Source organism: Panulirus ornatus, chromosome 65, assembly GCF_036320965.1.
Source record: "Panulirus ornatus isolate Po-2019 chromosome 65, ASM3632096v1, whole genome shotgun sequence".
Taxonomy (NCBI): Eukaryota; Metazoa; Arthropoda; class Malacostraca; order Decapoda; family Palinuridae; genus Panulirus; species Panulirus ornatus.
The window spans coordinates 9,648,673-9,663,994 of NC_092288.1; the positions used below are offsets into that span (position 1 = coordinate 9,648,673).

Sequence of the window (15,322 nt, forward strand, 5' to 3'; positions counted from 1 at the left end):
ACAACACTTTAAGCTTTGGAAGTTCACATGTGCTGTGACACCGTCGTTAGTGTGACGGCGCTAAAGGGGCCCTGATGTTAGGCCGTAGAAACTAGTATGCTGGAGAAGCGGCAGTAATCTTAAGTAACGCCAGAAGGTAACTTTCTTCCGTAGAGTGGGTGATGACCGGCTCCCCTACTTTACAAATCTGGGTAACGACCTCCAAACCCCTCCCCCTTCAGCTTTACTCAAGTATCTTGCGTGAAGTCAAGATTCAACTTACGAAGAGCATGTGGAAAATAGAGATGATACCCGATATCTTTTCAGTCCAAGTGGTCTCTGTGAACCCAAGTTGACTCCGGTTAACCGCCGCACCAACGTCTCTTCACTCCCTCCCCTCCCCCGTCCCACATAATGGGACCACCGGGGCGTCATCTGTAGCCTAGCTTCCGGCAGGTTTGCCTGCTGTCGTGCTGTGCCTTCAGGTAGAACATCTCGCGTACATCACCATGATTCACCTTTTACGTTCCTCTAGTGCTATGAATGTCTATATTCTGGTTACATCTCAGGTCCGTCGCTGGGGGGGAGTCGATTAACCCTTATCCCAACTCTTTGACAGGAAAGGTATACTTTTGTTAGCACGTCATGTGCACAGGTACTAAAGGCATGCAAAGCTATGGCATTTCCAAACATCTTTAAACATCGACAGATCACTTACACAGTTCCAGTTACATCATTGTTCATGGGAGCTATCTGGATATACTTTGCCCCGGTATAATATCTTCAACCGTGTCATTGTGACAGCAGACACCCACCCTAGCTCGCTGTCGTTCACAATCATTTGGATACCAAGATTGATCTTGATAAGCCAAGAAGAATGAAAATGGATAGTCTTGATGCAGACTGACCAATATGGATCATGTGTGTTCTATTAGGTAACTTTACCACCCTGAGTAAATGGCATCTTCCCTCCAGTCCCTCTCCCTCTGCAGCGACTAGGTCGTTGCGCAAAAAAAGTGGTCCACCTTTATACAATTAGGAATACCCCCTTGGGAAGACCTAGCTACGGGTCTGCTGCATCTTGGTAATATCAGGCTATTATGGATTCATTGTTATATATATACTGTAATTGGTGATTCAGGTTAACGAAGACGGGGCGTGGGACAATCCAAACGGAAGTAGGTATAAACGAGTCCATCGTCCACAAGAGAAACTTCAGGTGATGGGATTTACCCCGGTAGGAAAAGTGAGGACGATACAGCCTGTGGGTCTGCCCTCATATTCATACTGGTTTACCATATATGAATGGCTGTGGGGCAGTGTGTGCGCTACACTGAACAGTTGGAATATTCGTGTCGGCCGTGTGTCACACTATACTCGATTATTCAAATACAAGGAGGGGAATACTTCCATGCTCATCTGCTGGTAGCTGGCCTGCTTTCACTACACGTTCGAGCTTCTGCAGTATTGTGTTTTGCGTCGCTGACCGTGATTCAGGCACGGAACTGCCCGGTTTCGAATCTTGAGCTTTTCAAGGCATTATTCATAATACACACACACACACACACACATATATATATATATATATATATATATATATATATATATATATATATATATATATATATATATCCAAAAACTAATGTTATTAACGTACATAGTGACAAAAAAAAAGAAAATCAGTTTCGGAGTACGAATGACTGAAAATATGGTACTTAACAATAATATGCAAAACTGCCAGTTGACTCGCAAGAATTTCTTTGTAAATGAGAAAGAACCATACATGGGAAGATAGGTACGTGGGGTTTTCAAAGAGTGGACAAACAATAAATGGAGAATCAAAGAAACATCGAAGACAATAAGACGGAAAAATTATTTGAAATAACTGAAAAGCAGCATCTTATGTTTACGCAGTTATACAAGGAAATATTGAAAATGGAGAATCAAGATAGTAATCATGAAAAGTGTCAAGTGGTTGAAGAAACAAGGTAATTGTAAAATACATTCAGAGAGCATAAACACAAAACCGAACCAGTTGAAAGAATTCAGGAATGGCAACAGAAAAAGAGCAACAAATAATAAAAGAAATGATCCAGAAGGGTTATCTAACGATGTCTTTAGCATAGATAAACAAGAGGTAAAGTCCACAGCAGAGACTAATTACAATTGCTCATGGAGGTTGGGGAGCAGAAGTAAAATCTGACTAATGAAGAGAAACAGAGCGTAACGCTTAACGTAGTGGAACGGAGACTGTAGACACTGCAACTGAGGCACACAAGGAATCTAAGTGAAGTTTTAGAGAGAGTGAGACAGCAATAACGGTCTGTTGAAAAAAAAAACTATCATAAAAAAATAAGATTTGAGAGAATATTACAGTCAAGACATAAAGGGACGAACAGTACTGGTCATATTATGTTTGAAGTTATGTAACCAAGAAGTAATTAAACAGACTCTGAAACTTAGAAACATGAAGGGATTCTGTGGGGTCTTTGGGAGAGGCGATAACCCTAAGGAAAAGAAAGAGGAAGAAGCAGAGAACAGAGTCACAATGAAAAATTACGGGAGATATCAAACAAAACAAGAGGACGGACAGCCTCGCCAGCACCACAGTCAGGTAAAGAATGTTAAAGAACTAAAACGTTAAGTCCAGAAGAGTGCAACAAAGGTGGCCCCAGAATTAAATGAGCCAAGTTACAGGGACAGGTCAGAGGCCTTAAATTTGTCCAATTTGGAGGAGAGAAGAATAAGGGTCTTGATGACGTAGACACCAAACATTTCTCCGAAAGACACAAAGATGGAACAAACAGCCCATAACATTAAACCGAACAAGTAACTTATTAGAAGAGATGTACAGTATTTTCATAAGATTCTGTGGATAGATGGGATAAACTGTACATGTCGACATCACACATCAGTTGTATGATAGAGAAAGTCGAGAGATGGGGCCCCACGAATGTAGAACTCCTTCCCCCCGTAATAAATAAACAGGTAATCACACCTACGCACACGTACAAGACTGTGCTAAATGTACATCCGCGTTTAGTACAGAGTGTGCACACCAGTCTTGGTAGGAGATATGTCGTATACTGAGCCCATCTTACTATCAAGAATTTGCTAGTTCAGTAGAAATATAAACAGTTGGAGACACCTTGGGATTATAAGTGAAATATGCTGAGGTAGGATCAGAAAGTTGTTTTCGTGACAAGAGAATGTGATGACTTCCGCCACCACTATACATGGTGGCGCCAACTCCCTTCTGGAACACTTGGTTTAATAACACTTCCTAGCAAATTCTGTACGAGTAACCAACTCACATTAGGTTAAGAAGCAACACCTTAGAATGAGTCAGTTTACGTCGTAGTTGTCATTTACGGTGGTGAGTAAAGCTGGTATTAATGCAACGGTTTTATATATTCATCATAAGGTGCGTCCACTCTCCCTACTTATGTTGAACAGTTACCTCACCCTCCCAGGTGTGACTTGTTCTCCCATGTGCTACACACCATGCCTCTCCATGCATGCTACACACCGTACTTCTCCATGCGTGCCACACACCATGCCTCTCCACCTCCCCATGCATGCTACACACCACACCTCCCCTTCACACCATGCCTTCCCATGCCTGCTTGCTGATGACACGCTCGCCATTCGTTATCCCAAACACGGGATTCTGGGTCAGTAATATCAGGCATCCTCTCGACCGCCCTGACGATTATCCCTACCCTCACACAACACACTCTGGCCCGTAACTTTCATGTCTTTAGGAACGACTGTGCCCTGACTGTATCACTGTACGTTTAACGACTCTCCATGCACCTCTAACTTTATATGTGGCTAGGCAAAAAATGACCAATTGACATGTAACATACGATGGTATGAATTACAATATATGACTGTGAATATGAATGGCTGGAACCCTGAACATATGACTGTGACTACACAATTCTAATTGTATAAGTATACACACGACTATAACTGGCTGAAAACAACAGTATGGCTGGGTACGTTGGATTTTATGGTTGGGTGGATGAAACTATGTAACTAGATGCATATGAATGGACACGTGACACTGTGCGTGTCAACGAATAAGCGCACGTAATTGCAGGAGAGAACGCAGGACTCCAGGATGCGACTGCATGTAAGGCGTAACAGTATGATTGGGGACATGCGTCTCCATAGCCGGGATGATATGAATGTATGACGCATGTGAATACAACTTGGCAGATGTGTGTGTATGACTGTTAGCCTGCTACTGTAAGACAGGCCATAGGCAACTATGATCGTAATTGTCGTATAGTATGTGTGACTGGGATGTCCAACACACGTGACTGACTGAGAGCACATGACTGCATGACTGCTTGTCTCACTGTACGAGCGGGTACCTGACCTCCTCCTCCTCAGGTCAAACGAGCAACTTTAGTCATCCCTCGTGCATGATCCAGTATTGTCACTTTCATTCATAAAATCCCTTAGAAGAGTTATGTTAAGGGCAACGAACACATGGTGACGCACACCACCACGTGATAATCTTTCCTATAACAACACGAGACTTGAAGGCTGGTGGGAGCTGTGGGAGCAGAGGGCAGGTAGGAGCTGTGGGCGGGTGGAAGCTGTGGGCTGGTGGGAGTAGAGGGCTGGTGAGAGCCGTGGTTGGGTGGAAGCAGAAGGCGGTTGGAAGCTGTGGGTGGGTGGGAGAAGAAGATTAGTGTAAGCTGCGGGTGGGAGCAGAGGCTAGGGTGGGGTGAGGTGGTGGGGTAGGAGTGAGGGAGGAGGCCTATGGTGGGCTGGGAGTTATGTAGGTCACCGGTGAAAGTTTGTAGCTGGCGGCATCCTTTATATCCCGGGGGCGGCCATCTTGTGCCCTACCTTCCTTACTGTCTGGACGGGCCGGCTGAGCCACACACCCGCTCTCTCTCTCTCTCTCTCTCTCTCTCTCTCTCTCTCTCTCTCTCTCTCTCTCTCTCTCTCTCTCTCTCTCTCCACACGCACACCTCCCGTCTGGCCAAAGTACTGCCATGTAAAGCCTTTGCGTTTGTCTTGACACAGTGTGACTCACGACCACTCCCAGAGTCGTGTTCTACACACACTTTACTAAGTCATCCGCATTGTCTCTGTTAGTAGCTAATGCCACTAACTCAGGATACAGTGGCCAACACACGCACACAGAAGGCCAGGGGGCCAACACACGTACAGAGAGGGTCAGGTGGCCGACACATGTACACACAAGGTCAAGGGATAGCGAGATGACCCTCTGAGATATAGAGGCATAAAGAAATAATTTAGGTAAGTCTATCACATCATCACAATACTAAATTTCCAGAATCATGATCACCTCGGAGTTAGAGGTACAAGATATGTGTAACAATAACCTGATAACTTTCTATGAAAGAATCACGAAAATGATATAAGTGATGATAGGGATGGGTGCATTGAATGTGTCTGCATTAAACAAAAGCATACGATACTGTATCATATAAAATAATACAACAAAAAAAAAGAGAAAGTTACTATCACCGGAGGGGCGAAAAAATGAATAGGAAATATTCAGATGGAGGAGCGATCATAACAGCGATTAAGGGAACGCTCTTCGTCATGGAAGTTACTACCGGAGTGGAGGAAGGATTGGTGTTAGAACCTGTGTAGTTCTTGATATGCGTTAATCACCCACTAGAGGGGTGAGATCATGGGTCTGTCATGCCCGAGGATGATATCACCCCACCACTCATCCTTCCCTAGAGTTTTCGAAACTATCTTTCACCCTCATATTCTTCAATATTCTTACATACTTTAGAGTCTTATTTCCTTCTTTCAGATCACCTATATAGCCTTCCCGGTGTAGGGTCTACTGGTGACCAATCTTTGGTCTCGTCTCTGAGAGATTTTGATGACACTCTTTCGTCGTGGCCCTCGACAGGGTGTGACAAAAGTCTCTGATCACTGAACTTCCTTTCTTTTGGCTTTTCTGTTTCTCTTCTCTCGCGCATAATTTTCCTTCCTTTCGTGGTAGACACAGACGGAGCACACTCTTACCCTGTCAACACTGGCGTTCCTTAGGGTCGTGTCTTATCTCCTAATGATAGTCATTCTTACGCCGCCGGTTCCACTCGACATAAATCAACCTATGTTCCTTCCCGACCTCACTCCTATACTCGTTCTTTTTCTCCCAGTGACTATATTGCCTCCCCGTAATCAAGACCCACGTGGCATCATAGAAAGGGGAAGCAGTAACCTGGTTGAATTCAGCAGTGTACAAATACAATATCTAACCAATATGTCTTTCTAAATACGTCGATTCCTTCTAACAAATCTCAAAATACTTCGATTCAACCGAGGCATAATATGAAAGGTATTGGGCATAACAACCTACATGATAAACATCGCAAAACATGCCTCATAAAGGCTTGGGATGTTCGCTTAAGTGCCACAGTTATATCTGTTGCGAACAGCTATTCCCTACCTAAGACGGGTTTCTCTCGCCCTAGGACAGAGTAGCGCTTGTAACTTTTATGATGGCACCTAACATGGCATGTCCCATCTGCGGTCATCCTGGATGAAAGGAAAAGTGAAGAATACAAGACAAAAAGTAGATATTAATCTGAGCTCTTCAGATGCTTGTAGACCTGACTTTCAAGATGGAAAGACTCGAGCAGGATGATAATTCAGCAGCTTCGCTCTAAGATAGGAAAGTTTGGTATCATAACGGTCAATCGTCGTGTGGCTGGTCTCTACACAGAAACTGTGAAGCACCCAGGCGCGTGCGGTGATTCCAGGCATTAGTAGCAGAAGCCCACGTAGACAGTTTATAAGTACAGTGGTCAAAATGATCTCTGAAGAGCAGGAAGCGGCGAGTTTACAAGGTGGATGGATTTTGAGTCCGCTGGGGTGACTCTTCCACCAACTCTCCTAATCTTCAACCACCTCTTTTCTGTCCACTGTAATGCTGCTTCCCTCCGTCTCTTCAGCAGGTTCCAATTAGGCCGCTACTTGCGTGACCTGTCTACATGTCTTTACCCCTAAGATTTGGATCCATGGTGCACATCAGATTGCTGCTTTCACTAGTTTCCCGTATGAAGAACAGCCACGCAAGGGTTGACTATAATGATACGTCCTTCACACGTACAGGAAAGCCGTGCAATTTTCTACACCTACCCCCTTAATGCTTGGAGAGAGGTAGAAAGAGTGTAAACTCGCCTTGTTATACTCACTGGGGTTTAAAAATTTAAGGTTGAGTGGGTAAGTGTCCATCAAAAACACACAAAGGCAAAGCATAAGGTTATAATGGACAAATAAACACGCATGATTCCATTTGGCTGTCAGTGGAACCCTCCACGTACAGACCATCCCGAGTGTCTGCCGGTGGACGCTCCACGTACAGATTATCTCTAGTTGTCTCTCAGTGGACCTTCCACGTACAGACCATGCCCAGTTGTTCGCCACTGGACCGCTGATCAAACATCTTCCCACTGACATTTAGGTTTCGAGAAAATACTAACATCAGTTTTATCACTCGCTTACCTGAGCCACTGGGCTTATCAAACTGATACTGACTGTGTGTACAACTGTGTAACAAAGACATGATGCACTAAATGGCGGTGTTTTCTACTGCAGGTTGTGGTGGCCATACTGGCGGGTCTGCTGCAGGTGGTGGCGGCAGACTACCCTGCCCCGTCTTACTCCCATCCCGTCACCACCAAAGCCTACAAGCCGGCCGTGGAGTACGCCGGACCCATCGTCTATTCGGACGAGAAGCCGCCCATCATCCACTTCCCGCGCCCACCACGCCCTACGGTGAGTCCTTTTCTCTCTTTATCTCAGCTCTACGGAGTTATCCGTCATCATCCTGAGTCATTAAGCACATTCACAGACCCAGGTGCCCCTCACTGTCGCTGTCATATATCAAGGATAATCTCAATATAAAGTGATTCAGACTTGTTGTTTTGATGTATAACATGACGAGTGAGCTTCTCCTTTGTACCGCAGTTGGGTGGCTACGGCGGCAAGGGTAAGGGCCACTCGCAGCCCGTCAAGTACGTGCCGCTGCCCCATCATGAACTGCCCGTCCTGATCTACCAGTCGGACTCATCGCCGCCCGTCCACGTCGTCCACACACCCGCCCCGGCCATCAAGGCGCCCATCAAGGCTCCAATCAAGGCCCCTCTCAAGGCTCCTATTAAGGCTCCACCCAAACCAACATACGGGCCCCCGCCCAAGGCCCCACCCCCTAAGTACGGGCCGCCACCTAAAGCCCCACCTCCCACGTACGGTCCGCCGCCCAAGGCCCCACCTCCCAAGTACGGTCCCCCACCTAAAGCCCCACCTCCAACGTACGGTCCGCCACCTAAAGCCCCACCTCCAACGTACGGTCCGCCACCTAAGGCCCCCAAAGCTATATACGGCCCTCCTCCTAAAGCCCCAAGGCCATCATATCGTCCACCACCCAAGGCCCCAAGACCAAACTATGGTCCTCCACCCAAGGCCCCGAGTCCAAGCTACGGTCCTCCCAAGGCTCCCCCACCCACTTATGGACCACCCAAGGCCACGAGCATCCAGTATGGTGCCCCTGCCAATACGGGACCCATATACATCAACGCCCCACCGGCGCCCAGCCCCGTCCTAGTGCCAGCCCCTGAGCCCCAGTACGCTGCTCCAGCTGTCCCTAAACCCAGCTATGGCCCACCGCCTAAGGCCCCAGCCCCAACCTATGGTCCTCCTCCCAAGGCTCCCCCACCAACTTACGGTCCTCCTCCAAAGGCCATTAAGCCAACTTATGGCCCACCTCCAAAAGCTCCAAAGGCATCATACGGCCCACCTCCAAAAGCCCCAAAGGCAACGTACGGCCCACCCCCAAAAGCCCCAAAGGCATCATACGGCCCACCTCCAAAAGCCCCAAAGGCATCATACGGGCCACCTCCAAAGGCACCCAAGGCCACCTACGGACCACCCCCAACTAAGGGTCCCTCATATGCCCCTCCGCCACCAACCTACGGCCCCCCTAAGGCGGCGGTCACCAAGGGAACCCCCGCTCCCCACATTATCTACGCTGGACATCCTCCCATCCACGTCTACCAGCAGCCTCCCGTCTACCAGGTCACAAAGGCTTCCAAGGCTATCCACGCCGCACCTGCTGCCCCCAAGCCTTCGTATGGTCCACCTCCTAAGGCTCATAAGGCACCTCCTAAGGCCCCCATCAAAGCTCCAAGACCAAGCTACAGACCTCCCCCAAAGGCTCCACCACCGTCCTACGGACCTCCAAAGGCTCCTCCTCCGTCTTACGGACCACCTCCTAAGGCTCCTGCACCTTCATATGGCCCTCCTCCAAAGGCTCCACCACCGTCTTATGGACCTCCTCCAAAAGCTCCACCGCCAACCTATGGGCCTCCTCCAAAGGCTCCTCCACCAACCTACGGACCTCCTCCACCATCTTACGGACCCCCTCCAAAGCCCCCTGTTCCTACATACGGTCCTCCTAAAGCTCTACCTAAGGCTCCTAAGGCAAGTTACAGACCTCCTCCAAAGGCCCCTACCCTTACATATGGGCCTCCTAAGGCCCCTCCAAAAGCCCCTAGACCAAGCTACGGGCCTCCCCCAAAGGCTCCAAGGCCAAGCTACGGCCCGCCTCCCAAGGCTCCTAAGGCAACTTACGGTCCTTCCACCAAAGGCACCAGCACCTTCCTACGGCCCGCCTCCCAAGGCTCCTCCTCCTTCGTACGGCCCACCCAAGGCGGCAACCAAGCCCGAACCCACATACCTGCCAGCGCCCAAGGCCTTCCACAAGCCGCCCATCATCATCTACCAGGGCGTGAGGCCTCCAGTGCACGTCTACCAGCAGCCAAGCACCTCCCACGTTCCCAAAGTACCAAAGGCTCCGTCAGGCAGCTACGGCGCGCCCCCGACACCTCATGCATCTTACGGCGCACCGAAGAGCGAGGACATCATCCAGGGAGGTGGTGATTCTTACTCGGCCGGCAGCACACCCGTGGCCAGCGTGGCCCCCCCCAAGGCCACGCCTACGTCGAAGACGGCGCCCAAGTTGAAGGCGTCGGCCACGCCACCCCTGGAGACCTCCAGCTACGCCGCCAAGAAGGACGACGACGTCCTTAGTGACTGGGAGCCCTCCGTCGGGTATGCCGCTTACTCCGACGCCTCCCTCTCCGTCGACCCCCGCAAGCCCAAGACGGCCGAGGCCGAGGAGCGCATCGAGACGAACGTGGACGTGAGCGAGGCCAAAGTCTCCGCGTCCGTATCGGTCAGCTCGTCGTCGTAAGCCTGGCGGGGACGACCGCCGGCCTGTGCACTGCTCACCCATGTACTCCCCACACGGGGAAAACTGCTCAGTAAATACCTGCACACGTGCCCGGCACACGAGCCACCTGTGCTACCTGTGCACCAAGACCAGAACTGGCAGCGCCAGGCGGTGCTCAGCCGCACTCGTCGGAGTGCAGTGTGCAGCGTGTGGTGCTCAGGCCTACTGAGCGGTGTAGTTGGCCAACGTTCCACTGTGTTCAGCGAGGGCATCACCCGCTCCCAGGGTGTCTTGTGACCGAAGTCAGACAGTGTTCACACACCACAGTGCCCCGTACACTGTGGCTTCTGTTGTTACTACAGCAAAGTATTAGTAAAGATTTCCGTACAAAACATTCCTACCTTCGGCTCATCATCTCTTGGTATCAGTATTTATTGCAGTGATGAGAGGGGCGTTGGTGCCACAGCTGGGGGTCTCATCTCTCACGCTTCCCTCGGTATTTATTGCTTGCCAACCCACCCACCCACCTCTCCACCCACCTCCACCTCTCCCCATGAATCTCACGTCAAACCTAAATCTCAGTAAATGAGGAATGTAGAAGGAACGACACACGACAAAGTCTAGCACGGTCGTAAGCAAGTCTGCCTCATTCTGGTGACTTGCGACACGAGTTACGATGGCGAGCTAATATGTTCATCACAAGTCGAGGAGACAAGCTCCACACCACCTCCCTCTCTCCCAGGCCAGTACTATTCAGACATGTCAGATAGACAGTTCCCTTACGTCGCTATGTCCACAAGTAGACACACGTTAGTGTATTGTTCTCATGCTTATACGTCGCACTCGGAGTGAACAGACACCCCTCACTCAAACAACCACCAACAAGCTAAGTATGGCTCAAACTGCCTCGTTAACAATGAACACATACATAAAATCAGACGTGGATCCTTCTCGTGCCGGTCGCGAACAGACGAGGATCACGAGAGGGAAAAAAAAAAACACCCTGGAGGAGGCAGGACCCACGATAGGCGGAGGTGGAGTGCAGCAAGGGTGGCACCACAGCTCTCACCACACCACCTGCAGCTGCGGCACCAACCTCAACCCCCCACCCGCGCCACACCAGGACTGCGGGCCGCACAACACGCATGGCATGTACTAGTGTAAATTAAGACTGTTTTGTGTTATCATCATTCCCAGTTTCTGGGAGGTGTTATTATCCCCCCCAGTTCCCTGGGTATCATTATCCTCAGTCCCCTGGGTATTATTGTCCCCAGTTCCCTGGGTATTATTGTCCCCAGTCCCCTGGGTATTATTGTCCCCAGTCCCCTGGGTATTATTGTCCCCAGTCCCCTGGGTATTATTGTCCCCAGTCCCCTGGGTATTATTGTCCCCAGTCCCCTGGGTATTATTGTCCCCAGTCCCCTGGGTATTATTGTCCCCAGTCCCCTGGGTATTATTGTCCCCAGTCCCCTGGGTATTATTGTCCCCAGTCCCCTGGGTATCATTGTCCCCAGTCCCCTGGGTATTATTATCCCCAGTTCCCTGGGTATCATTGTCCCCAGTTCCCTGGGTATTATTGTTCCCAGGTCCCTGGGTATTATTGTCCCCCAGTCCCCTGGGTATTACTGTCCCCAGTTCCCTGGGTATTCGTTTGTTATATTTATAAACAAGTTGATGACTAATAATAAAAAGTTGAATTCACGACTGCGTATCATTTCTCCTCAGCTGACTCTCTCATGCTGGGATCTGGTTCTTCAAGGAATACGATTCTCCGAGCTCTCTTGACTTTGCTCGATTCATCTTCTCTCAATACACTCTGAACACAACAGTTTGGGGTCGACGTTCGGGCTGATCCTGTACTGGGGAGGTGGGCACTTTGAAGGTGGGCTCCACAAGCACAGAAAGCTCAAAGGGGGCTTTCACTCATGCTTTGTTCTGAAGTAACTGATGATGAAGGCTACCGTGTGGTACTTAAGACGAACTTCATGATCTGATCCACAGACTGGGTTTACAGCTGGAGACAACTGCAGCTCACTCGTCGGATGTATGGCACGGAACGAACAAAATTACGTAAGGGGCCAGAAATCACGATAAATTCCATGATTTCACGGTCAGTCCTATCATGTCAGTCTAGCCCAATGTCACACAACACATCATAAACCTTGAACAAATACCAAAACTGTCTTAGAACTTTCTTTTCACCAACAGAGTCACCTGGTTAAACTAGCTTGCGTAAAAAGAATTATAAGAGAAAATGAAAACAATGCGTATGACCGTGTCTAATGTACCATCCCCCCAGTGTGTTTCTGAACGCGGTTAATCCTATCTTGTGTAACTACTGAGTACTTTTACACTGCCATGTTCGTGAGGTCTACCGACACTGATACCACAATGAGGGTAAGAATTTCACGTTAACTTATTATGGTAATGTTTTATGAGGTCACACTTAGCACTGAATTTTCCAAACCAGGGCCTTGTTTTGTTCAGTGTGAACGAGTAATGCCCAGGAACACTAAATCAAAGAAAACCTTACTTATTATGGAGCCGATTATATCTAAACAGACAAGCGAGAAGAATGAATTAGAACACACCCATCAGAAATCATCTTATGTTTAATCATAATGCCATAAATATATACACCGTTTAACCATAAATATATATATATATATATATATACCAAAGCAACCCATCTACTCAGCAGCTCACGGGTTTCAAACATTATGGAGGGGTTCACGTCACAACGAATCATCGATTATATAAGTCACGAACAGAAACTCAAAATGCTCTCGATTTTGGCTTATCTGTTTATTTCTTGAGAGAGAAAAAAACTCACACGCGACAGGTTTCTTCTTATTAACCTGGACAAATAAACGTTCGAAGATACGACACACACTCTTCTAGAGTTCGATGTTGACGTTTTGTGTGGGAAATGCCGGAGGCGACCCACGGCCTCACACCCAGGGAGGCTGAGAGCAAACATGCCATGCGGTAACATTCTCATGACTATGAGCTAATATCCTGCTCATATAAAATCTTCCTCCTGGATATAATGTGTAGAGGTGACAAGACACGCACCTAGATGGCCCCATCATGTCCCAACACACGCATGAGCACTTGGATGGCCACATTATGTCCCGCTATACGGTATACTTGAACTTGATGGCCACACTATGTCTTGCCATGTCCATGAGCAACCGGATGGCCACATCATTTCCCACCATACTGATGAGCAAGAATATAGCCACATTATGTCCCATCATGCACATGAGACAAGAGTAACTGGATGGCCACACTATGTCCCACTATGCACATGAGACAAGAGCAACTGAATGGCCACATTATGTCCTACCATGCACATGAGACAAGAGCAACTGGATGGCCACATTGTGTCCCACCATGCACATGAGACAAGAGCAACTGGATGGCCACATTGTGTCCCACCATGCACATGAGACATGACCAACTGGATGGCCACAGTATGTCCCACCATGCACATGAGACATGAGCAACTGGATGGCCACATTATGTCACCATGCACACAAGACATGAGTAACTGGATGGCCACATAATGTGCTATCATGCACATGAGGGTACACAAGACAAATATAACCTTAATGAAAAGTACGACAGCACAAATAAGATATCCAGGATAACATGTCTCATGGATGATTCTAAAAATATATACATAGTCCCGTTCGTGTAGCCATCTTGGTCGTGGGCGCCAAGGCGTTTGTACTGGGAACTAATATTTTCAGAGCAGGTTGAAGCAGGGTCATCAACGCCTTCTTATTTATTTGCACCATCGACCTTCCGACAGAGAGGATGATGTGACAGCCTAAAAAAACAGAAAAGGATCTGTCATTAACTGTGGAAAAGGTTTGAGGTAACTGCCGAGAGGAAGTAACTCTTTTTTCCTTCTGGATACCAAACAGGCACACACACCCTGATGGCCATAGTTACCAGAGGATGATCGAACTCTAGAAAAAAATGTCTCCGTGTGAAGTCATAAACTTCAAAACCACAGGAAACCTGACGCACGGGAAAATGGCTCGGGAGTTCATACAACAGAGGTTGGTGCTCAGAGGCCAGACGCCTCCCTTAAAAGGTTCGCGTTCGTCCACAACCAGATCCGTCACAACAGGCTAGTGTCGGGCCACAACCAGACCCGTCACAACAGGCCTGTGTCGGACCACAACCAGACCCGTCACAACGGGTTAGTGTCAGGCCACAACTAGACCCGTCACAACGGGTTAGTGTCAGGCCACAACCAGACTCGTCACAACAGGTCAGTGTCGGGCCACAACCAGACCCGTCACAACGGGTTAGTGTCAGGCCACAACCAGACCCGTCACAACAGTTCAGTGTCAGGCCACAACCAGACCCGTCACAAGAGGCCAGTCCACAAACAGATCCGTCACAACAGTTAGCGTCAGTCCACAACCCAACCCGTCACAACAGTTAGCGTCAGTCCACAACCAGACCCGTCACAAGGGGTCCGTGAACCAGGAGTCGGGGAGCACAGGCCGTGAGAGTGGAGCCGAAGGTCTCACGGCCCCAGACCGCTACCCGCCCCCCCAGTGGGAGGTCGGCGGCGTGCCCCGGGACGTTAAACCTGGCTCCATCAACACAAACCTCACCTCATAACAGTCACTTGAGGCCGTCAGCGGCACAACAACTGTACCGAGCGGCAGTTTCTACCGTCTGCTGCTGATACGTCGCCACTCGACCGGTAAAAATGAACGCAAACAAAAATGACTAAAATGGGTTAGATCTCACCTGTTCTGCCCAGAGGAGGTCATTGATGGTAATGAGGAAAAGGAGGAGGAGAGGGAAGTTTGGCTCTATTAACAACAAATAACCTGAAGTTCAAGGATATAATGGGAGACGGCTCATTCGGACAGTACATAATGGGAAGAGTAATTGTAGGGGTTGATAGTGTATAATCTAATAATGGCATCGATCCAGAACAAATAAACAATGGTAATAATGAAGGAACAATTAGGAGGATACAGGAAGTTGTTAGACACTCACTTCTCACTGATGGTAAAGTGCTAACAACAGGGATATTTATAGATACACTGCAGGAATCTTTCTTCTCAT

At 48.6% G+C, this 15,322-nt stretch overlaps 2 protein-coding genes across 2 annotated transcripts in view; one reads left to right on the forward strand and one right to left on the reverse strand.

Annotated features, from left to right (window-relative positions):
- Positions 1-10,073, forward strand: part of LOC139746402 (uncharacterized) — a 30,643-nt gene extending 20,570 nt beyond the window's left edge. The window contains exons 2-3 of the mRNA XM_071657614.1: positions 7,588-7,767; positions 7,960-10,073. Of these exons, the coding sequence (XP_071513715.1) occupies positions 7,588-7,767; positions 7,960-9,930 (2,151 nt within the window). The 3' untranslated portion in view covers positions 9,931-10,073. The remainder of the gene's footprint in view (positions 1-7,587; positions 7,768-7,959) is intronic.
- The window catches only part of LOC139746484 (uncharacterized), a 313,137-nt gene that overhangs the window by 242,625 nt on the left and 55,190 nt on the right, over positions 1-15,322 (reverse strand). The gene's annotated exons all lie outside the window — the stretch shown is intronic.